The sequence below is a fragment of the Rousettus aegyptiacus genome, unplaced genomic scaffold (genome assembly GCF_014176215.1).
Source record: "Rousettus aegyptiacus isolate mRouAeg1 unplaced genomic scaffold, mRouAeg1.p scaffold_m13_p_6, whole genome shotgun sequence".
Taxonomy (NCBI): Eukaryota; Metazoa; Chordata; class Mammalia; order Chiroptera; family Pteropodidae; genus Rousettus; species Rousettus aegyptiacus.
The window spans coordinates 52,785,890-52,810,669 of record NW_023416309.1 but is presented as its reverse complement, the minus strand read 5'-3'; the positions used below and the strand labels follow the sequence as shown (position 1 = coordinate 52,810,669).

At 54.8% G+C, this 24,780-nt stretch overlaps 1 protein-coding gene across 3 annotated transcripts in view; it reads right to left on the bottom strand.

Annotated features, from left to right (window-relative positions):
- GRK5 (G protein-coupled receptor kinase 5) overlaps positions 1 to 24,780 on the bottom strand; it is a 179,496-nt gene that overhangs the window by 84,031 nt on the left and 70,685 nt on the right. Inside the window, exons 1-2 of one of the 3 annotated variants that reach the window (XM_036223312.1) lie at positions 7,683 to 7,778; positions 5,159 to 5,334 (exon numbers count right to left, since the gene is read on the bottom strand). Coding sequence is in view for 1 of the 3 variants with exons in the window: in XM_036223311.1 (XP_036079204.1) it covers positions 7,683 to 7,778 (96 nt within the window). In the remaining 2 variants the exon portion in view is untranslated. Of the gene's footprint in view, positions 1 to 5,158; positions 5,335 to 7,682; positions 7,780 to 24,780 lie in introns of those variants that run through there. The other 2 variants (XM_036223311.1, XM_036223314.1) reach the window with 2 other exon arrangements.

Genomic DNA, 24,780 nt, shown 5'->3' with positions numbered 1-24,780 from the left:
AGCAGAAGGCTGGAGACCCCACGGATGGGGTCCAGGGTCAGACTCAGCTGATCCAGGTCTCGACTTCCCTCCAAACTCTCAAAGGGTGGAGGTACCTGCTGGAGGCCGCGGGGTGGCTCCAGCCTGCCAGCATTCCCGAAGAACCGGGCAGGGGCCCCTCGGCCAGTCCTGTGGGGGATGCGAAAAATGGTGAGGCTCTGACCATCCTCTCGGAGCCCACAGACTCATCCGGGGACACCAAGTCATAAGGAAAGAGAGAAATGGTGTCACTGTCCCTACTGCCCCACTGTGGAATCAGGCGGCACATCCGGTCTTCATTTACTCAACTTTTAATTATACAAGTAACATGCCAATTCGGTTTCCTTTAGGAAAAAAAACAACAAAACACTTTAAATAAAGTTAACCTCCATGCCTTCCCCAGGGGGAACCAACATTAGGGCTTTGGGGCGCAACCTTCCAGAACAACCATGTGTGCTTGCAAAGAAACTCACCAGGCCAGAGATCGGGGCTGAGTGTGACACTGTGGGCTTCCTGGGGCCGAGGGGAGGGACGAGGCCGGAGGGCTACAGGAATGTGAGTGGGCCTCCAGGAAGAAGAGACTGGAGGCAGGGACTTAGGAAAGGGACCCGGATGACCCCAAGGCGGGGGTTCCTGGGGCACTGGACCCTACGTGATGTTAGCACAGACACATCTAGTTCTGTTCATCACCTGTGGCCAAGTCAGCTCCTCTGGGAAACTCTGAAGTCCTCAAGCCTCTAGCAACCCAGGGAAATTAGACAAGTTGCCCAATGTCACTCAGCTGGGAGCAGAAGAGCCACCATTAAACCCTGGTGCCAGTGAGTGACAAAGGAGGTCCTTCCACAAGACTGCACTGCTCCTATGTCCCATGGTATAACTGTTGTGCCTGCAACAATGCCTAGCACATAGTAGGGGCTCAACCAATCTTCGCAGGCCGATTTCTTGTTAAAGAACATGCCCAGAGGTTAGGGAGTGAATTATCAAGTACTAGGCTAGTTCCAGGCATACCTCACGATATTACGGTGCTTGGGGTTCTTTTCTTTAAGATTCTACATTTTTCTTCCAGGAGTCCCCCACAGCCTAGAGCTTCTGCTCCTGCAAAGAGTTAAGGCTTTGGCCAGAAGCTCTCCCACCAGGCAGACGACATCTCCCCGCCTCATGGGTCGGTCATGAGGGCACAGGGCACCACCACAGCTACGTTCTGTGAGCAGCCTTCTCACAAACGTCAGTCACACTGAGGGGTGGGGAGGGGGCCTGATTTATTATATAGCTTTTGGACGGTTCCTACAGAAATATTGCCAAATAGGGGAATAATCAACTCTTTCACTCAAGCCCCCTCATACTTTTTTTTTTTTAATGAAAGAATAAAGTACGCAATGAGGCGGAGCTAAATAAATAAAAATGCCACACTTTTCCCCGACAGAACTTTCTGCGTCACTGAGAAATATTTGCAGACCTCAACAATCTTTTATCTTCACAATGACGTTCTGGCCTTCCAAGCTTTGCACATTCTGGGAATTTGCTTTGATTTGGGTCCTCTAATTATCTTATGTGAACAATTAGTTTATTAACTAATGATGTCATTATTTGACGTTTCGTCAAACAGCCATTAGAGAACGGCTTCTTCCTCTCACGGTCTGTCTGCCCTCCTCCTGGACTGTCTAAGGTCAGTTACTCATGTCTGGGGCTCACGCTGGAAGTAGATGTGTGAGGCAAGAAATTTGTCTTAATACTCGTTGCTGCCCATCGCAGCGTCCGGGCTGGGAAGGAGAGAACATCCATTCGGCCACTTTATCCATCCTTCCTTCTACCACCCAATCCACTCACTGTGTCAGCAAGCGGGGTTCTGAGACGGACGGGAAGTCCACGCCCTCGAGGAGCTCACACGAGGAGATGCGCTAGGGGCTCAGAGTGATGCTACCTCCTCCACGGATGTTCGTGATGGGGGTGGACCCCCCGACACTTTTCTCCAGCTCAGCGACCTGCTCCTCCAATCACAGAACTGTCTCAATTTGTTATCACTGCTTTATGTCTCTCAGTCTCCTGGGCAAAGCCATGCGTGAGCTCCGGGGGAGGAGGAATCGGATCCATCCCCCTAATGGGTGGCACAGAGTAAGCGCTCAATAAACACTTGTCGGATAAACAAATGAACATACAGCCCACACTTACGAGTTAAAATAAAAAGAGAAACAGACAGACACGTCTGTGCCTGATGAGTCTCTGCTTTGATTAACAGTGGGGGCTGTTCAGGAGTCAATATGATATCAGGGGATGAAAAGCTGTAGCTTGGGACCAGGGGCCCGGAAGTCCTGGGCAGGTCACTTCTCCTCCTGGAGCCCGTTTACTCGGGTCTGAAATGGGTAGTTGGACAAGATGCCCTACAGTGTCTTATACTGAGGATTCTGGGGCAGCCTAACATCACTGTGAGAATTACTCAAACTATAGCCTTACGGGAAAGTGACCTGGGCCAGGAGCCACCGGGTTGTGGCCCGAGCCTTGTAATGGTGCTAAGCTTCCTCATCTACCTAGGAAGGACTGAGGGGAGGGGTATCAAAGTAGATGCTTTCCAAGGCACCTCCTAAGTCTAAACTTTTATGACTTCGGGTTTAAACCACTGGATAAAATTAAATTTGGATATGATAAGCACATGTTGCAAAATTGTTTTAAAGGCCCCTAATGTCCGATATTTCTCCTCATTCATTCCTTTATTCGTCCAATATTTAACGAGCCCCAGGCATGGTCCTATTGGTGAACCAGACAAGACATAGTCACTACTGCCACGTGATATCCAGGCTAGTGGTGGGGACAGAAAATACACAGTCAACAACTACACGAAAGATTACTTCGGATGGAGTTCCAGGCAAAGAACATTAATAAACATCACTGTATGAAAGACAGCGATTCCAGGGACATTATGGTTCCTCTCTAGAGGCTGGTTAGGAAGGCATCTCTATGGAGGAGGAAATCTGAGCAGAGAGACCTCAAGGTCCCTGGAAAATTTGTGGGGAAGAGCAATCCAGGAGGGGTGAATGGCAGTTGCAAAAGCTCCAGACTAGAGACAAGCGCGGGGTGTGGGGCTCGTGGTCAGGGACACAGGGCAGGCCGGCTCGGCGGGGCGGGGCAGGTGGGGCGTGGCACGGAGGACCACGGACGGGATTTAGGGGGCCCGTGGACCTGGATGGAGAAAGCGCGGTCGCTCTTTTCACCAGCCTCTAAGTGAGAATGACCACTTCCTTCAGCCACGAGCGTCACAGACACTCACACAACGTCAGCAGCCGACAGTGGAAGTCGCCGTTGCTACTACAGACATCTGGAAATAGCACTCGCGCTCATCACACGTCTAAAGTCGCAGTAGCTATTCGGCCTTGTTATTTAAAGTATCAACAAGGAAGCCCATATACTTCAATATCATAACATTTTAAAGTGTCAAATAACTGTCATCTAATAAGTGAAAATAATTGGTTTCCTGTGTAACCCCGTGCATTTTATTTTATATACATGAAAGCATTATTCTAAGAAGGAGTCTCTAGGGCTTCACCTAATGGCCACAGTGCTCATCAGCCACAGCAAGGGATGTGGGTTTTATTCCAAGTAGGATGGAGAACTGTCCTAGCGGCTTCTGCAGGAGATTCGCAGGGGTCAGTTTTCACTTTTCCAAGTCACCCAGGCTGCTGGGAGGATATGGCCTGTGGTCGTGCAAGGCAGTGCTGAGGGCAAGAGAAGGTGTGGCTTTAACTGACCACTGTTCTGGGACGTCCAGAGGGGCCAGTGTCCCTGGGTCCTCGTGGGCTCTGCCCTTCCCTCTGATCAGAGCCTTCTCACCGCACCACCCCATGCTGTCCTCTGGGCCCAGAGAGGCCCTGTTGCCTTGGCCTGAATCCCGTCCTGGGACATCCTCCCAAAAAGCTTCAGAAAGTGAGCTCATGTGTCCGCAAGAAAAATAAATGCGGCATTTGCCACTGTTTGGTTTGTGTCTTGGTCCAGAAAAGCAATGAGATTTTTATTTAGGAAAGCCTTCCAACAGCACCCCAGCAGAGGCTGGGCAAACACCAGGGCGACAGACTGTAAACAGGCCGCAAGGCCCAAGCGCTGGGGCCCGCGGCGAGCTGCAGCCCCCCGGTTTGCGCCGGCCTTCCTGTTTTCCCCGCTGCCCCCACACGGCACGCGCGCACACAGACTCTTTTCAAGGCCCTCTAGGACCTAGGAGAACAGAAGAATTCATTTTCACACGCCGGCACGCACGTGTCTCACACCCCCCCAGGGGAGTGGGCCTGGCCAAGGGGTCCAGGGACAAAGAAGAGCTCAAAGGCAAACCCGGTGCTCCCCGGTCCCCCAAACCGGAAGTGAAGACGGCAGGGCCGGGCCGACGGGAAGGTGAGGGACATTTGCGGGGCCACTGGCGCAATGCAGTGCGCGGAAGCCTCTTGGGGGGCGGGGCTAGGGTACGGGGTGCTGAGAGTCTGGGGGCGCGCCGGGCCTCAGCAGGGCTGAGTGTCAGAACCAAGTATCAGAGCCTGTGAGCCAGGGAGGAGGAGGAGGGAGCCCCGGATCTTTGAATCCGCGTCTTGGTTGAGTGAGAGGAAAGACAGAAAGGCGGGTCTCGGCGGTGCCGGTGTGAACCGCAGCAGGAGTGTGACAGCTCCGGAGCCGCCAGCGTCCCAGTCCAGCTCAGCTGCCTTTGGCCAGAGAGAACACGCTTGCTTTTATTATTATTATTATTATTATTATTATTATTATTATTATTTTGTTATTGTTATTATTGTTGTTATTATTATTATTGCTATTATTATTTTTTGCAGGGGTGGAGGGGCGGGGTGGGGAAGGGGTCTTTCTTGTCTGCACCTAGTGGCTCTCCCAGGTCATGAGTTTCTCCAGCACCCGGTCCCTGGGAAATAAAGGGAGGTGAGAAAGAAAACCCAGGCCCCCTGGCGGGTCGCCCCTCACTCCCCGGGTCTCCAGCCAGCCTGCGCCCCTCCCTCCGCCCCCAGAACCTCCTCGCACTTGTGCTATGCAGGGCAGCCAGAGCCTCTGACTGTCCTCGGGGAGATGGATAGGGGACAATGTGCCTGCTTCATCTTGTCTAGAACCAGAAGTCCCATAGCTTATATTTTCACGTTTCATATTTTCAAGAAACACGTACCGCAAAGTATTGAGATTTCTTTAACCCGACGGCAGTTGCGCGAATGCTCTTGCCGTTACTCTCGCCGCTCTTCCGCTTACTTGAAACACTGTGTAAGCTCAGTGTTCACTCACTCACACGTCTTCATTCATCCTTTCCTTCTCGCATGCATCCGACCACCATCTGTCGTGAGCCTCCTGTAAGCCGGGCACCAGGCGCCAGGCACCAGGCACCAGGCGGGAATTTTAAAAGCTTCTTCCCAGAGAGGCTTTCACACTTGAGGGGCAAACAGACATGCGACAGTAGCTACGGAGGGGTGCTCCCACAGGAGGGGACAGGACGCTCCCAAGACCCTGGCCGGGAGCGCATTCGGATTCTGAGGAAGTGGCCATCAGGCCCGGCTGGGCCTTACAGGGCATTTCTGGCCCTGCCACCTGCGGGCAGTTCGCCCCAAGGCAGAGACGCACACAGCTTCTCCCAGGAGCGGGCTTCGCAGGCAAGGCCCCTCCCAGACGAGCCCGGCCCTCGCCCAGCCACCCCACCGTGGCACAGCTCCCCGCAAGCTCCCTCCTCTAAATTGGCACTTCAGAACAGTGTCTTGGGTCAGCAGCCCCTTGGCCCTGAGGCTGAGTAGGAGCCATCCTCTTGGGCCTGCTGAGGAAAAGCCGGGCTCTGCCTCCAGGAAAGACATTCTGGTAGCCAGTGAGCTCACTGCTCTTGGATGAAGAGGCTAAAGAGAGAGCTTGGCTCACTAGGGTCTGCGGTGACCATGGCAACTGAGGTTCCTGCCTCCCCACCACACTCATACTCAATCTAAGCCTAAATTAGCATTAAGAAAATGCCCCTGGGAGTCAACCAACAAACTCCAGAGGGGCTCCTCCTTCCCTCCCCTCTTTGAAGGCCACTAAGAGCTGCCAGTGGCATGACCATCTGCTCTCTCCCAGCCCCAGGACAAAGGCCCACCTGCCTGTGTGTCTCTAGCATTAACAGTGAACATGGCACGCAAGCCCCCAGCACAGGAGTAGCTCAGCAGGGTGGGGGCTGTCGGGCATTCCAAAAAGAAAGCTGAGGAGCTGAGGGCAGTGGGTCCCAGGCTCCCGAGGGGGCTCCAGCAGCCCTTTACACACGTGGTCTCACTGGACTGAGTTCATGATCACTGCTTAGCTGGAGAAAATGAAGTTTGGCAAGACGGGGCAGTTTGTTGAATGACTGGCAAAAAGGCTGCAGTTAGAACCCAGGTCTGTCTGGACCCATGGCCTCGCTCCCTCAGGCCAGTTTCACTCCACCCCACAAATGCCAGAAGGATTCCAACCTGCGATTTTAAGGGTGGGAGGTGGGTTTGAGGACCTCTCCCCTCCTTCAGCACCCTGCCGTCTCCGCCTGCTCACACCAGCCTCCAGGAGGTGCAAGTGGCTGCCACTCAGCTCATAAACACCAATCGAGCAAGCTCCTCCTCCGTGCTGGGCACATAGGACACACAGAGCGAACAACTGTCGCCTGCTGTCACAGTGCCACCGAAGAATCTGGAGGGTGGGCCCCAGAGCCAGGACTGAGCACGCCTAGGAGGCCAGCCTGGTAGGACCCACCTGATCTGGGAAACTGCAAGAGGCCAGGCCACATGGAGAAGCCATTTAGAAAAGCTAAATAGTCACGAGTGGTCTCACGTTCCATGGCAGCCACAAGGCGGTTCACCCAAAGGTGCAGACAGAAGTCCCAAGAACAGCTGGGCCTGCAGAGTTCTGAGTCACAGGGCCATTCTATATCCAGGAGGAAGCCTTTGCACACATAGAGGGGGGATGCCCCACCTCAGGGCATATGGGTGAAAAAGGCCAGGGCCCCCCGGTATGAGGAGGCGCCCCAACACACCCACCCCTGCAAGCCCTTGCCAGCCACCCGGCCTCCTCGCCACAGCTGTGCCCTGAGTGGGGCAGGAGATGGACCTCACTAGGTACGTTTGGCTGTGCCAGTCCCTAGACAAGTCCCCTTTGCTGTTGGAGGTACTCGGCCATGTGGGTGCTGGAAAAAGAGGACTGGGCAGTGCCACTGAGCAGGGTGGCCCTCGGTGAGCACAACATCCTCGGCAAGAGGACGGGGAGCCTAGATGCTCACCCCACCCTGGGCTCCCAAAACCTGGAGCTGCTTGCAAAGGGCAGGATCCACCGGCTCCAGGAAGCGTGGAATGTTACAAACAGGGTGCTGGGCGCTGGGCCTGGCCCCCCTCCGCCAGCCTCCCACAAGCTGTGCGACTTTGCGCCAGTTACGGAACCCCTCTGCACCTCAGTCTCCCGATTTCAAAGGTAGAGTAAAATTATAGTACCTGCCTCAAAAGGTAACTGAGATCATTCTGCCTAGTATGGACCAAATACTTAATAAATGTTGGTTGCATCTTTATGGCAGTTAGCAAGGATGTCAGCCCGGAACCTTACCTGGAGTCGTGGAGCTAATTGGTATAGGACTCACCTCTTGGTGGTTAGCAGACTCCTTGCTCCCCCGCCAGCCCCTCCCCGAGCCCCCTCGAGGCCAGGCGGGACGGGGGACAGCTTACCTACAGTCCTCCGGAGATCTTCACACTGGCTGATGTGAGGGAACTTCAGGATTTCCTTCCACTTCTTGCTCTTCCCTTTGCGCTTTCCTCCGCCCCCTGCAGAGAGAGGGGGAAAGACGTCAGTGGACGCTGGCTGGCGTTGTCCCCGGCTCCAGCGCTGCGTCCCACCCCAGCGAGCCTGTCTAGCAGCTTCCCCGGCCGGCAGACAGACAGCTGGCGGGGTGTGAGGCTTGAGGTCCAGTCAGTGACACACCCAAGCATCGGGCACATACGCTGTCTCGCCTACGGGCATCGACCTGTGTGCTCTCCCTGCAGGCTCAGGCCTGAGCTCCCTGCCCGCCACCGGCAGCGGGCGAGCCCCTCCGGTCATCCGTGCGGGGCCCTGTGCTTCCTCAGCCAACGTCACAGATGAGGAAACAGACCTCTGAGGCTGTGTGACCCTGTCCGATGACCTGTCCGACTCCACGCGTGCTCCTTCCTCAGCCGGGGCTGACACCCAGGGGCAAGTGCACACACACACACACACACACACACGCACTGGCCCTGCCCTGGGCCAGACTCCACACGTTCATCCTCCTGGCGTCTTCTCTCCAACTCTGTGAGGCGGAACTATCACTATTCCCATGCGGCAGATAAGGAAACCGAGGCATGGGGGAAGAAAGAAGCAAGTCACCTACGGCCTCACAGCTCACTGACAGCGGAGCCGAGACCCCAGCGGGAGCAGAGCCCAGGCCCTGGGCTCTCACCCTCACCCCTCAGACCTCCCTCTGGATGCACCGAAAGTGGGGGGATTCTCAGGGATCAAAGAGAAATCCGGAGTCAGACCTCAGGGGGGTTGGAACGGGGGACCTCTCTAGCTGGGGCGGAGCCTGCGCGCTCCAAGGGCACCACCCCAGACCTGGCGTCTCAGAGCTGTTGTATTTGACTGACACGTGGGTTACCTGTTTGCCTGTTCGCTGAACCAGCTGTCAAGATTTAAACGTTAGGAGATTTTGCGGACTTCTCTCCCATAACCAGGCATCCCACACGGTGAGAATCGGCTGTGGCTGCGCGGCAGCTGCCCCCGTGGACATGCCATGTGGCCTCCATTCAGGGGGCCTGCCTGGTGTCCTGAGGGCAGGGGTTAGGATGTGCACCCCCAGAGAAGGATGCAAAGCCCATGCTCCCGTCTCAGCCGCTCGTAGGATACAAAGCCACAAAAGGCCGTTAGAATCATCATCAGGTCCTTATCCCTGCCCACACTAGTCCTTCCTGCACCTGCCTGGGACAAGCACTGTTTTAGAGAGTGTGGAGAAACACACATGACATAAGATTTACCCTCTTTACTTTCGTCCTATGGCAGTCGGCACATGCACATTGTGTGCGCCCGCCACCTCCATCCATCTCGATCTTTTTCATCGCCCCTAACTGGAGCCGTGTGCCGACTCGTAACGCCCCGTGCCCTCCGCCCCCAGCGCCTGGAAACCAGCACCCCACGTCCTCCCCCTGTGAATCTGACTGCTCTAAGTACCGCATGTAAGTGAAGTCAGACCGTGTGTCCCTCTGCGACTGACTCATCTCACTTAGCATAACGTCTTCAAAAGCCGTCCACGTGGTAGCAGGGGTCAGACTTCATTCCATTTTCAAAAGCTGAACAAAATTCCGTCGTGCGTATAGACCATATTTTGTTTATCTTGACATCTGTCGATGGACATGGGTTGTTTCTACCTTTTGGATGTTATAAATACTGCTGCTATGGATGAGTCCTGCTTTCAGTTTTGGGGGGCACACAGCTAGGAGCAGAAATGCTGGTTCTGTTCTTTAATTTTAATAACTGAATCTACATGAGACAGATTAACAAGAGAAAATAACCAAATTTAATTAATATGTACGTCTGTGAACCCCACATACATAAGAGAGTCAAAGACCCCACATACACGACGGGTTCAGAGATAGAAAGTTAAAATGATTTTTTTTTTTTTTTTTTTTTTTTGGCATTCTGAGCTAAGGATGAGGGAAGTCACCCTGGAGTTTCAGAGGGGAGGAGGGTCACCGCAGGTGACAAGAAGAGCAGACGTCCAGTGATTAGAAGTTCATCCTGCCGTAGACATAGGTCGTAAAAAGTTATTTCTGGTGAGAACTCTTATTATGGGCAAAACCCTTTATTTAAATTCTTTAAGGTAAAAGTTTCTCTTGAGTCTGCATGACCTCAACTGCCTTTAGCTCAAAATAAAGGCACACCACAGAGGCCGATCTTGGGGTGACTCATTCTGAACCCCTACACGAGATCACATGGTAATTCTATGTTTACCTTTTTGAGGAACACACGAAGCATTATTAACAAAAGACTCCCAGGCTGCACCCATCAGACTGCACCCCAACTCTCTGTGACCGGAACCCAGAAATGTAACTTCTAAAAACGCTCCCCAGGCGAGTCTTGGGTAGCCAGGCTACAGAAACACACACACATGTGTACTTTTATAAATTAATTTATCCGTTAATTAAGAAAATTAACACATTAATTCATTCGACCAATATGTGCTGATCATCTACGAAATGCTGAGAACTACAGCAGGCGTCACCCTTTTGAGACCTCCCCCTCTTGGGGTGCTCAATTTAGCAAGACAGACAGACATCGGGGCTTTTTTTCTCAACCACTCTCACCAGGGTGTCCCCATGAAAGGCCGCAGGGACCCTGAACAGCCTCCCCACTCACAACCGGCCTCCAGTTCCCAAAAAGTCCCGTGAAACACACCCAGCCCCTCTCTAACTCAGACGGGTCGGGGCAAGGTTCCACGCCGTAACAACAAACAAAACCTGCCTCAGAGAGGTCACCACTTCCACACGAACATGTGGCTTTTAAGTGTGCCATTGGGTTATTAAACTGCGCATTCGATGACTGAAATGTTGACTCTGTTTATTATTTCAGTTGGACTTGATTGTTTCTCAGTATCCTGAGGTGGCCAGGCCCACTACGTTCTTGCAGAAATTCCTCATGTGCCCTGGCCCTGCGGCCCCGGCTGCCCCAGATGCACCTCCCTGCTTGGGAGGCGTGTCAAGCCTGCAAGGGGCTAGAGACGCCACCTCCCCGCTGCTCAGGGAGGGCCCAGCTCGGCCCCAGCAGCCGGGAGGGCCGGGCTGCAGCCCGGCCCGTCGCCAGGTCTCTCTGGCCAGGTTTGAAGCCTGTCGCCGTCCCCGTCTCCCCACGTTTACCTCCCTCCCTGTCACGGCTCCCGGGGCCTTTGCATTCGCTGCCGCCTTGCTCAGAAGCATCCTCTCCCTATGGTTTCTCATCTGTGAAATGGGGCGAGTACCATCGTAGCGAGGGCCGACCCCATCGCGCCTAGTCTTATGCTTTAGTCGTGGCCTACGCACGGCTGCGCTGAAGGGCCTTCTCGGACGTCAGTAGCTGAAGCTGGCTCGTCCTCTGCCCCTCCACCTGGGAAGCCCCGGTCGGCTGGGCAGCCGGTATCTCCCGCACACCGGCCAGCTGCCAGAGTCACTGACCACTCAGCAGGGTTCACTGCCGTGCTTAACCGTTACGGGCGCAGTCACTACGCGATCCCAGGCCGGCGGCTCTCACCACTCACTGCCTGGCGTCTGCTTAGTGCGCTCCTTGCTCTCCTCTGTCTCCCTGCTGAGAGCAGGCCATGGCGGCGGGGACCTGGCTTTCTTTGCTTTCCGTCACTCTCCCCTGGGCCCACTGTAGGTGCCGAACAGACTGAAGTCTGCCCCTCTGACCCCTGTATGCGGCATCCTCTCCCCGTGACCCCGAAGACGCAGCTCCTGACCTCTCCACCTGCTCCTTCTTCAAGCTCTGTGTCTAACGCCTCTTCTGGGGCTGCCCCCGAGACCCCATCATCTGGCCCCCAGGCCTCTCCCCGCTCAGCCCAGACCTGCTCCAGATCCTTCCAGAGGGTGGGGCAGCTAATACAATGCCCGCTTAATTGCGAGCTTTAATTTAGTTATGCTGACTGTGTAAACGAATGTCTGCAAGAATAAATGACAACCCTCTTAGCCCTCTTCCCGCCCCTGGCCTTCCAGACTTGACAGTGAAGCAGGCGCTGTAGCTTCGGCCCTCATTAAGATGGTACTTGCCCCGTTTCTCAGATGAGGAACCTCAGGCTCAGGGCGAGGCATTAACGGGGCCAAGGAATGAACCGCACGCCCGAACCCCGAACCGGGGGAGCACGTGTCTGCTCTCACCTACACTGACTCGCAGCCATTTCCTGTTTATAGCAGCCCTGGGCTTTACCTGCCCACCGCTTGTGATTTAACTTTTGCGTGCCGGAAATGAGTAGGCGAAGAGGACACGGTCCCTGCCGTCACGGACCAGCCCGTTCCACGCCTCAAAGGGCAGAGAGGAACAAGACCGCAATGACATGGACTGGCCTCCGGGGTATTGTGCCGAGTGACACAAGTCAGAGAAAGACAAATACCATATGATCTCACTTATATGTGGACTCTAAAGAACAAAATAAATGAACGAACAGAAATGAAAACAGACGCATAGATACAGAAAACAAACTGGAGATTGCCCGATAGGAGGGCGGTTAGGGGACCGGGTGAAAAAAGGTGAAAAAATTAAAAAGTACGGATTGGTAGTTACGAAATAGTCACAGGGATGTGAAGAACAGCACAGGGACTAGAGTCGTGACCTTGTACTGTCTATGGTGCCAGGTGGGGACTAGACTCATCGGGGGGATCACTTCGTAAGTTATATCAATGTCTGAACACGGTGTCGTCCACCTGAAACTAATATAAAATAATAGTGAACGTCAACTCTAATTGAAAAAGAAAAATTAAAAGAAAAAAAGGCAAGAACCTTGCCTCGAATCATTCAAGCAGTTTGTGTCACAACCTGAACCAGGACCCAGGTGTCCTGACTCCTAATGGTCTTTTCTTCTCTGGTCAGAGAAAGGCTCCTTGTGAGGAAGTCGAGGAAGACTCTGCTTGCGATGAAAAGACCTTCCCTCCTGGCCTTGATTCAGCGGCTCCCAGTGGGGCCCTCGGCCTGGCCTGGCCGAGCATCTCCTGCTCCGGCTTCAGCTGGGTACTGGGTTAGAGATGCAAATTCTTGAGCCCCACCCTAGACTTCCTGCATCAGAAACTCTGAGAGGGAGCCCAGCACTCTGTGTTTGCATGAGCCTTCCAGATCATTCTGCGCCACACTCAAGTTTGAGTAACACTGTCCTGAGTGAACTGTCCCTGGACATCGCGTGGGAGACAGGACGACCGGACGACGTTCCTCGGGAATTTCTCTCTCTCTGATCTGTTATTTCCGCCCTGCCTCTCTCTGAAACGGCCCTGGAGAAACACACAGGGCTTTGAACAAATTGACTGAAGATATTCCTCCCGGCTCCAAAATTTGGTGGCCCTGGGGTGTGACACTGATAAGAGCCCAGGTCTCTGTCACCTGCCTGACTTGAGCATCCAAGGGCAGTTGTGTTTGTGGGGGCGGGAAGAGCATGGAGACATGGACGACCCACACCCGAGGGTCTCTGCCTCTCGCTCCCCCACGCGCCTCTCTGCAGACGAGGCCAGGCTCACTCGCCCCTGCGCAGGCTCGTCAGCCGTAGTCGGATCATCAAGAATCTATCTGACTTCGCTTCTGGCTCCTGGGAGGTAATTTCTAAGTCCTCGGAATTTTCCAAGTAGTAGGAGTGTCTTTTTACCCCTGGAGGCCCTACACACCATACTTGAGCTCACGCTCCTGAGATGGCACAAGTCGGGGCTGGCCATGCCACAATGACTAACAGTGTGATCGGAAGGTTGGGACTTTGAACCAGGTGACAGCATCCCAGACCCCGGGGAGGGCGAGGGGGGCGGGGGATGGAGTTTAGCCACCTGGCCAATTATTCAATCACTCGTGCCTAAGTAATGAAACCCAGTAAAAACTCTGGACACCAGGCTCGAGTGGCTTTCCTCGATGGTGACCATCCGTCAGAGTGCGGGTAGGGGACGCATCCCTTGCAGACCTTGCCCTGTGTGTCGCTCCCTTTTGCTGGTTCTAATTCATATCCTTTTGCTTTAATAAAATTCTTAAGTGCAGTGCTCTCCTGAATTCTGTGAGTCGTTCCAGTGAATTGAACCTGAAGGGGGTCGGGGGAACCCCTGAATTTATAGCAAGTTGGTGAGAAGTGCGTGGGGCCTGGAGACCCCCGACTTTGTGTCTGGCATCTGAGTTGAGGGTGGTCTTACAGGGAGCGCACTCCTCGCTGGCGGATCTGCACTAACTCCGGGGTGATCAGCATCGGAGTTGTGTCGCGATGGGCCTCGGGACCCTGCGGCCCAGCTCACTGCCTGTCCGCCAGAATCCTGAGTATAAAGTTCCCAGAAGCAAATCCGATTGGCCGACTCACCTTTTGTCTCTAGGCCACATGTCCGTGGACCAGCCCAGACTCTGAAACAATCCAGTCGGTTCTGGCCCTTATAGATGGGGAGGGCAGGGGTGAGGGAGCAGGGGGCCTCCCCAAGCCTGCACATTCAGACCGGAAGTCCCTGGATGGTGCCAGGGGTAACCAGCGGCAGCATGAGCGAGATCATGGAACATTCCCCTTCCCTTCCAAAAGGGTTTAGGGTGCTGCTGGTTAGTTAAAGGCCCAAGGTCACGGGGTGAGCAGTGGCGCAGGTTACAGCAGCCCCAGGATTCCCAGCAGGGTCCCTTCCTCCTGTCACCTTCTGGTACGGCCTGTGACCCGCAAGGGGCCGCAAGGCTTGGAAAGGTCAGCACGTTATGGTAACACGAGGGAGCAAATTTGTTAGAAATCCAAATTACGTGGCTGGGCGGCTCTTTAGAAGCTCCGGTGGGGGAGGCGGGGGAGAACCACGAAGGTGCTCTCGGCACACTCTGACCAAGGTCTGGGAGGCTCTCGAGTACCCGAGTGACTGTACGTGGGAAGGATCTCTGTGTTCCCAGCCACGAGACGCCGATGACTCAGCCACTCTCAGCGGCCGAATGGGAGGCAGCGTTACAATTTTGCCTGTGACGTCTGTGGAGCTACAGAATCTATTCAATTCTTCTCTGCCCAGGTGAGCTCTCCAGACTCAGGTCCCACAGCGCTGGCAGCAGGGCTGGTGTTCCAGGACGTCACCCCGTGGACGTCACACCGTGGGGGAGGCGGTGGGTGTTCTCAGAGGTCACGGGCACAGTCCAGGCCCGTTTGCCTGAGGAGGGAGGGTCCCCCCGTGCCTGCCGACGCCACCCCTACCCTCCCCACCACTGATACTTCTGTCCCAGCCACCTGGGCTCGGCTGCCTCTTCTCCCACCAGAGCGGCACCTCCAGCTGAAGCTGATGACAGGGTATGTGGCAGCTCAGTGGCTCAGTCTCTTTTCATCCAGCCTCAAGCAAGGCAGGATCCCAATTACCGGGCCTGATTGGGGGCTGCGTCACTGAGTGACTCAAGCCTTTTCAAAAGGGACATGACTCCAGCCAAGTGGCCTTGAGGTGACCTCAGCCTGCGGGGGACTTTGTCCGACCCAGTGTGCTCGGCCACCGCTGTGAAAGGAGATGCGCCGCTTGGGGAGCAGGAGGAAGCACGACCCCCTGTTCTCAGTCTCCTCATCTGGGACCCCGGCGGGTCGTGCCAGCACAGGGACAGAATCCTTTTTTATCAAAAGAAATTTTCTTGAAGATCCTGGCAGGTAAGATAGAGAATAAGGGAGTATCTGGGTGGGCGGGGCGAGGGGGTTTCAGACACAGGCCGGGGGCCTCGTCCTGTCTTCACGGGTCTCGCTTTCTGGAAATACTCAGCACTCGCTGGGTCTCTGCCTCAGGGCGCCGTCCTCGGTGAGGTTTCCCGGACGCCCTCTGAGCGGCGCAGTACGGAGAGGCCCCCATCGCCACGAGAAGTCAGCAAAGGCACCTCTGCTCCAGGGTCTCCTGACGGGGACCGTACCAGTGAGGCTGGGTGGCCCGAGTTCACACTTGCCCTGGGCAGGAAGCATCGGGTAACCCCGATGTCTTCGAGTGTGTCCAGCACCTTGTGAGCTGGGCATAGGACCCCAGGGGTGCCCCAGAGAGGGAAGAGGGCAGGTCTGGGGAGCACGGCGCCTCTCCCTACCCAAGGGAGCTTTGCACAGCCTGACGCCACCATCACCTTCGCTGCGTGGTGGGCACTGGACCTTCTTACCACTCCAGAGACCTAGGGCTGGGCCCAGAATGCTGGGTTAGGCCCGGGCTCCATTCAAAGGGCTGACGGTCTGGTGCTGGCACAGCCCGGGGGGCAAGATGCCCAAGCGCGGCAGAGCAACGAGGAAGAGGAGGAAGGGAGGCCGCGTCAAGCCGCCTGGGAGCTGAACTCGGCTGCGAGTCGGGGGCTTGTCTTATTCCAGGGGACCTCGGCAGGAGCTGGGCAAACACCACAGCGGGCCGATGGGAGCAGGCGCGGGCACACCCCACGCCTTGAGGCTGGCTCCGCCCTGTGCGGCCGGACACGGGGAGGCAAAGACACACGTTATCCTGACCCCAGAACTGACCCCAGCACATTCCGCGGTGCCGCAGCTGTCGGCTACAAAGACCTGAAACCTCCAGCACGGTCTTCAAAGGAAGCACGGCACTGAAGTGGTGTGCGGCGTGGGGCCGCGGCACGGGGCCTGTGGGGCCTGCGGCCTGCGGGCAGGTCCCGGCACCTCCGGGCCCCCCTCACGGCCACACCGCGGTCGGCCTTCCAGAACAGAAAAACCTCAGCCACAACCAGAAGGATCCCACACCTCAATTAGGGAAACCCAAACCAACACCAGGCCTGGTCGTTGGTTGCCATGGGGACGGGGAGACACGGCCCCTCCTCAGCACACAGAGCCTGAGAGAAAGGAGGCCTCTGGCGTGGCTTGGAGTGGGGACAGTCCCTCTCGGGAAACCCCAGAGGCAGCGTGAGACTGGGCCACCTAGACCAAAGGCTGCCACCCTTGAGCGACAGCTGCGCTGTGTACCAGGGGTTCCTATGCCCACTGCCTCGAGGCCTCCTCGCCCAGAATGAGAGTGGGTATCACCGCGGGCCCTCTGAGCCCTGCCTCGCGCCGGCTGTGTGGCCTTCTTAGTCACACAGTATTTTTTCCTGCAAACAAAGATGCTGCTACCCGATCTGTATCGCTGTGTGAAGGACCAGAGCCAAGTGTGCAAGTGCCGAGCACGGCGCGGTAGGCTGTCGTCATCGGCACCACCATCACCACTGTCGGCACCATCTTTACCACCAACACGATCTCCGCCGCCCCCGCCATCTCCACCCCCGGCACCACCAACCCCACTGCCGCCTTCATCACCGCCACCGCCGCCACCGTCACTACTATCGAAATCGCCATCATCACCACCGTTAACCACCATCTGCAGCGTCACCCCATAATTACCACCAGCGTCATGGCTTTCGTAGATGAGAGAACCGAGAACACAGAGCCGGCAAGGGACAGACAGCAGGTCTCGAGACCAGGTCTTCTGACTCCAAGTTCAGCCGTTTCTCCGCCCTACGACTACTCTTCCCCAACACACACACACACACACACACACCCCTTCCTCATCGGTGTGATGGCTGCATCTCTCCCAGCATTTGCCAGAGGGTGCCACGGGGAAGTCACGTAGGAAGCCGCATGATTTGGCCCACTCACCTCCCCGACCTCCCCTGCTCCTACTCCCTCCTTTACTCACTCCACTCTAGCTGCACCCTCCTCCCCACCTCTCCCAGACAGCCCGGTCACCTTCCCACCTGAGGGCCTTTGCTCTAGCTCAGGAGTTGGAAATTTTTTCTGTAAAGGGCCAGGTGACGTCTCTGGGTCACAGACAACGTGCAAACAAATGAACATAGCTATGTTCTAATAAAACTTTATTATATAAACAGGCAGCAGACTGCTGGCCCCAGGGATGTGGTCCTGGGTGGGAGCCGGGGAGCGGGGTCCACCGTTTGCCTGAGTTTACCCCCGCTCGCTGTTCTCTCTGCCCGGAACCCTTTCTTTCTCCTGGGGAGAGGACATCCTCGGAGTTAGCACGTTTGCCCCTGTAGGCTTTTGCACAAATGCCACTTTCTCCGTGAAGCAACCCTAACCACTTTTTTTCTTTTACCTAATGAATAATTTATTGAAGTAAAGTCCAAATAACATAAAATGAACTGCCTTAAAATGAACGATTCAGTGGCATTTGGTACATCTGCAATGTGCTGCCACTACCTCTACCCGAGACAGTTCCATCTCGTTAAAGTCACCCCTGTCGGTCACCATTTTTCATGCTACGACCTGTAGCCACCCACTACCCCACCTCTCCTGAGCCCTCAGCCTTTCTTTTACTTTTCGTTTTTAATTTCTATTGCCCTTCTCATCTTGTAACATGGCTTGTGGGTGCTGTTTATTCCTCATCACCTGTCTCGGCCCCTCCGTCCATTAGAATCCAGGCTCTGAGAGCAAAGGGGTCTGTTTTCTTCCCTGCTGCCTCCCAGGCACCCAGAACAGTGCTTGGCACATAGTAAATGCTCTGCAAATTGTTGGTGAATAGATGGATAAACAGACAGAGAGGCAGGACCGGAAGGGAAAAGGTTTTCAAATGGAGTTTAAACGAACAAACAAAAGCCCCATATCACACACCATAGTCTTTTCTGAGCCTTTGTTTTACCTCTTGAAAAGGGGAGCCCAGCACCTTCCCTGGGAGGGGCGGGGTGCACACAGCGCCCAGCTCGGGTGTGTCCCCTCCCATCTCCCTGTGTCAGTTATGCCGACTGGACCAAGAACCCCTTCTCCTAGGGCAGCGTGGGACTTCTCACTCCTCCACCAGATGAGCAGGGTTGGACTTGACTCCCCTGTCCACGAGCTGAGTGACCACAGGCCACCTCTGCAACCTCTCTGAACCACAGTCACCGAATCGCTATAATAACCAAATGCCCTTGGTTGTTAAGGGTCAGATTCAGAGCACGTTCAAAGCCGTAGCATGGCACCCGGCCCTGGGCAGGTGTTAACACGCGTCTAAGCCCTCGCGCTTCCTATCCCGGCTCCCCGAGCCTCCCCTCCCTGTGGCTCCCCCTTTTTCCTCTATCCTCCTACGTCTCTTCAGGAGTTCAGAGAACATTTCCTTCATGAGAAAGCAGACCCCCATCCTCCTCTTGCAAATACTAATGACTCTCTTAAAAATGTCCTTTCCAAAGAAAACCATTTTTCGAATGTCCGTTTTGGGCTTACTGTGCTTTGCCCATGCCGGTTTTCACAGCTGAGAAAGCTTAGCCACAAAAATTAACTTTTCATTGCAAAAGTAATCCCCTTCTCTCGGTACAGCCCAAATTTGGTCACTTTTGTCTCCGCTCTGTTTTCTCTGGGTTAAATAAGAAGAGAACGCAGGGAGGGGTGAGAGGGAGGTGAGCCGACGGGAGAAAAGCCGCCGGCCACTGTGCGCTGGCCCCTGCGGCCGGCCTGTGGCTATTCTGTTGGAGAAATAAACAGGACTATTTGCTCATGAGAAAATGCCCCAATTTTTCATAGGTTGTGCGTAAAAATATTTGTATTTCCCTGTGAATGATAATTACTGCTGCTGTCCCCAGAATTTTTGCATCACCTACTTAAAAGAAGCTGAACGGACTCTTTAGAAATCCTTTCCAATCAAATCCGTCCAGCAAGCTGGTATGTTCTCACGGAGATCTGGCTGCGTGTGCTGACGAGCGGGGAGGTCTGAGGTGCAGGGAGGTCAGGGGAAGCCAGGCCCTGGCTTTCGGCTCCGTTATCTTTGAGGCTCAAGACACCACGGCAAAGTGGTTTCATTTTGCAAGGGAGGAAACGTGCTCAGAGAGGTCGAGTCACACAGCGGCTAAGCTGGGATTTGAACCTTGGACTAGCTGCCCAGAGGTCCGTGAGGCTGACACAGAGGCAGCTCGAGGGACAGATGAGAACTGGGCCCTGACAAAGTCCCCCCAAAGTCTGAGGCCATCGAAGCACAAAACTAGCACAACACAGAGGCACCTGTAGAGAGAAAAGTTTCCAGCGCAGAGGCGAAGTCTCCCAAACAGTGTCCAGGAGAGAGTTTTTGATTCCCGCCTACCTTCGCCCAAGGCACGCTCTTCCCCTCTCGACGAATGGCACCACCCTTCACCCAGCCCAAAACCCAGGTGTCCTCCCGACTCCATCCTCCCGGGACCTCTGCGGTAAACAGCCTCTGCGATGGCCCCGGTGATTCTTGCCTCCTGGGAGTCACAGCCGGTGTAGCCCCCGCCCACACTGGCCCTGTGCGGCCGGCCGACAGGATGCGCGGGAAGGACGGAGTTTGACTCCGAAGCTGAGTCATGTAAGGCATGGTGGCTCCTGCCCTGCTCTCTCGTGGATCACTCACGCCGAAGGAAGCCAGCTGCCATGGGGCGAGACACTCAGCAGCCCTACGCCGAGGCCCGTGTGGGGAGGAGCTCAGACCGGCAAACAGTCAGCACCAATCTGCCCGCCATGTTAGGGAGCCCCGTCAGAAGTGGATCCTCCAGCCTGTCGGGCCTTCGGGTGATGACAGCTCCAGCTGTCTTGACAGCAACGTGGCGAGACACCCTGAGCCAGAACCACCCAGCTAAGCCATCCCAAATTCTGACCCACAGAAACCATGAGACGATAAATACTTCTTATCGTCCTCAGCTGCTAAGTTTTGAGTGATCTGTTACACCGCGATAGCCAATTAACACGGTCTTCCACCTGCGACCATCCACCGGGTCCTATGGGTTCTATTTCCAAATGACATACTGACTCTGCCATCTCCCGTCCCCTCCACAGCCACTGTCTGGGTTCAGGCCACCGTCACATCTCACAGGGTGACCACAGAAGCCTCCTGCCTGGCCTCCCTTTCTCCATCTGGTTCCTCTGTAACCCACTGTCCATTGCAGCCTGTGGCATCCTACAAAAGCAATGGCTCCTCATGGCTCTTGGGATAAAACCTGAGCTCTGGAGCGACCCACACAGGCCCCGCGGGCTGCAGCCCACCTGCCTCCCTCCCCGGCCTCCTCTGGTTCACCCACAGCAGCCACACTGGGTCTGGGTGCTAGCTGTTTCTTCTGCCTAAAACGCTCTTCCCTTTGGTTTCTGGCTGAGAAGTCACCTCCTCAGGGAAGGCTTCGCGGACTACACCATCTAGGAGATGGTCCCCATCACCACATCGTGTTTATTACCTATAGAAGCTGCAATGACCAGAATTATTTTTCTAAATTTATCCTTTCAGTTTGTCATTTCAGCCCTCTCCACCCCTTAGAAGGTTCCTCCCTGAAAGCTGACACCATGACTGGACCCAGTGCCTGGCGCCCAGCAGGTATGTAATGAAATGTTGTCCAACGAATGAATAAATGAATGAATCCTGTCTTAATGCAACCCCAGAAAAATCTCCTATCATTTCAGAGCTTGAAATGTCCACCAAGGAACCCATTCACTAACTACCTGTGTGCTCCTGGAAGTCCCTTCTCCTCTCTGGGCCTCGGTTTCCCCAGATGAGAAGTTGGGCTGATGAGCTCTCGGGTCCCATGGACCCTTGTGATGGGTCCATGAACAGTTAAGCTATATTCTTGGGAAAGTCAAAGAACCTCCTGGATGGGACCAGAGGGCCTCATCTTGGGTTCTATACAGCTAGCACTTTGTTCTTAAAGATCAGCTCAAACTAGCATCTCTCTGGAAAAAACTGCTTTCAGGCTGTTTCAATCTCTGACCCAGTGAAGCCCATGGGCTACTCTATCATGAGCACAGCTCTGCATCTGAGGATGAACCAGGGTACCTGTGTCCCATGCAAGGCCCTGGGGAGTAGCCCATCACCTGCTACCTCGGACCTTAGCCCTGACCATGATTGTTCAGCCCACAAAGATGTGCTGGGCAGATGGTGTAGACCTCTCCCTAGCTGATCACTCACTGAGGACCAGTATCGGTGACTAGAAGAGGTAGTGTCCAGCTGTGGACTTACAGAGGCAGGGTCTATCCTGGAGTCCCATGATCCCCCATTGACCTTTCCCCTCTGTACCTCCGCCTCCTAATAATTCCCATTACACAGCAAACAGGAGCGAGGCATTTGGGCTCACAAAATCTTCCTCTAAAATGCTTCTTTAATTGTAAAATGGCCAAGGAGGGTTCTATTTGGGAGATCGGATTTCTACCCCTAGGAATTCAGAAGTGAATTTCAATACAGAAATAAAAGCCGACTGCAAAGAAACGAGTGACAGAACCTGGAATAGTAGCTTCGTGCTGATGCTGTAACAAATTACCACAAATTTAATGGCTTAAAGTACCATGGATTCATTATCTTAACATCCTGGAAGCCAGAAATCTGAAATCAGATTCACTGGGTAAGAATCAAGGTGCCGGCAGGGCTGGTTCATGGGAATAATCAGTTCCCTGGCCTTTCCCAGCTTCTAGGCACTGCCGACATTCCTTGGCTAGTGATTCCTTCCCTCCATCTTCAACGCCAGCAATCTGTGGTTGAGTCTTCCTCAAGCCGCATCACTCTGACCCCCTTTTCTATAGTCAAATCTCCCTCTGCCCTACTCTTATGAGGACCCCTAGTGATTACGTTGGGCCCACCTGGATAATCCAGAATAGCATCCCCATCGCAAGGTCCTTAACTGAATCATATCTGAAAAGTCCCTTTACCATGCAGGTAACATATTCCCAAAGTGCAGTGATTTGGATGTCGACATGTTGGGGAGGCCGTTATTCAGCCTACTGCAGTGACGATGATTAAGACCACATTTCCAAGGTCAGACGGACTGGGTTCAAAGCCTAGCTGTGTCATTTACTGGCTGTGTGACTCTGAGCAAGTTACTCAACCTCTCTGTGCTTCAACTGACTCCTCTGTGACCTCATGGACATAGGAGTCCTGAGCTAATGCTTGTAAAAGCATGTAGCACAGTGAAGAAAGCTCAGTGCAAGAGAGCTATAATTATCTTCTTCCCTCCATCAGACTCAGAACTAACAGGCATCAGAACTGGGAGGGACCTTGGTGATCACCCAGCCCTGCCTCTCAATTAACAGCTGGAGCCACAGAGACCCAGAGAGGAGAGTGAGTCACACAGGTCCCACCGCATTTTCTCACGCAATTTCCGGTACCTCTAAGCACCGCCAGGCACAGACTAGCCCCGAGGAGGGTCCAGCAAGGCAGAGGCCACGGCCCCCCAGCGTCCTGCATGCTGCCCTGCACCCGGCAGATGCTGGAGGACACTGCGGCCAGCAAGTCACACAGAGGGGGCGGGAAGTGCTCCCTAGCAGAACACCTGCAGGAAGCACCTGCTGGCTACAGCCACCTCCCCCCCCCCCAGAATCCCACGCCCACCAGAGGCAGACACCATACATCTTTCCCAGGGAGAGGTCAGCAGGACTAGTGTTAGCTAGGGACATCGAGACCCACGTTCAGAGCCAAGATAAAGTGCTCTGGGCTGCAAATGTCAGCCAGGCCCCTCGCTCCTTCTGCTCATCAGAAAAGCAAGGTCCTGGGCCAGACGCATGGCCCTCGGCCTGCAGTTCATGTTTTCAGGGTCCAGGAGCCACTGACCAAGTGTTGGAGAGTTCTGGCAGAGTCGTGCAAGGACACGAAGCTGAAACAGATGCCCAACATGCTGGCCTGGGCACTGAAGTTCATCAGCATGTGCAGTTGAGGCTGAACAGACCCGCTCAGAGGTGTCTGTGATTAACGAAATGGGGGAAGTGACTCACCTCACACAGATGGCCTGTGTAGCAGGCAAATTCCTCCACAGAAGGGGAGAGGAATCACCACGGGTCCTTGGCAGAAGATCAACAAGGCTCTGCTGCTTGCAGCCACAGAGGGCTGACTCACCCCGAAGGCTTTCCCCTCCCACAGCTCTGGCCTAGGCGGGCACTGCCCCCCGTGGTTCAGTCTCGCCCATCACACCATGCTCCCGCTGACGCCCAGGATACCTAGAAGGCCTTCCCCAAACTCAGGAAATGGTTCTTCCCATGGTCTCAGGGGCAGCTGAGAACAGACTTTCAAGCAGAGAGATGCCCCAGGTAGGGTGGCCTCCAGAGCGAAAGCCAGGCCTCCACTCGCTTCCGCACTGGGAAAATTGCTTCCTGCCTCAGGGCCTTTGCACACGCCACCCCTGCTACCAGATACACACTCCCGGCATCATTTTCAAAATGAAATATTTCACGCTTAAAGAGAATCAAAAATTTGAAAACATACAAACTCGCTGGTTTCGTGGAACTCCTTCATTCGTCTGCTTTCTGTTGAAATCCATGCAGGTTATTATTTCCAGATTTTTACCCTCACAGATAAGCTGCTGCGAGCACTCTGACGGACACTGCCCCCACGTCACCCGGCCCAGTCTTCTGTTCTCGGGCGGTGACACATCATTCCCTGGACCCCTCCTCACCAATCCGAGAGCTATGTCTCCACGTTCCTCTCCCACCACTCTCGTCTTACCTCTAAAATACATTTCACAATCCGTGTCTCTATTGGGTTCCCATCCAAGAGTACAGGGACCGTGCCCCTTTTGCTCATCTGCGACCAGTGACCAGCGCGTAGGGCACCGCCTGGCACACGGCAGACCTCAGTAAGTGTCTCCAGATGAGCGGGCGGGTGAACACGTGAGCAGAGGCACTGCCCCAGAAGCCGGCTCTCTGTGTTCCTTTCCACCCACGACTCAGAGAGCACCCTGGCACACCGGAGCCCTGGGACCGGGAAGGTCAGACGCTCGAGGCCAGGCCTTCAGTGCCGAGCGCAAGGTGAGGATCGGACCTTCGTCCGGCTTCCCCGAGGGCTCCCTGCGGCCGGCCGACGCCCGGCGCTGCTCTGCCACACGGGTTTGGGGAACTTGCTTCCCAAGGCCACACCCAGTTGAGAAGCAGCTGCTCTGGGAACCCAGAGACCTGGGCCAGGGGCTGCACCTCATCCCTGAGCACCTGGAATAGACCAGCCCCCACCTGCGGGCCACACCTGACCTTGGGGTCAGGCCAAGGGGCACAGCCAGGCAACGTGTCTGCACTGCTATCAGTCACTTAGGGTCCGTTTCCAACACTTTAAGAGAAACCAGTTTTTCTAGGTATGAAAAATTGGGGGATGGGCTCCCAAGGTAATAATAATAATAATAATAATAACAACAACAACAACAACAACACGTTAGCTGCTGTAACTGAGCGATGCTCCTTACAGGCCGACCTCTCAACCTTCCCCACCACTCCAAGAGGAA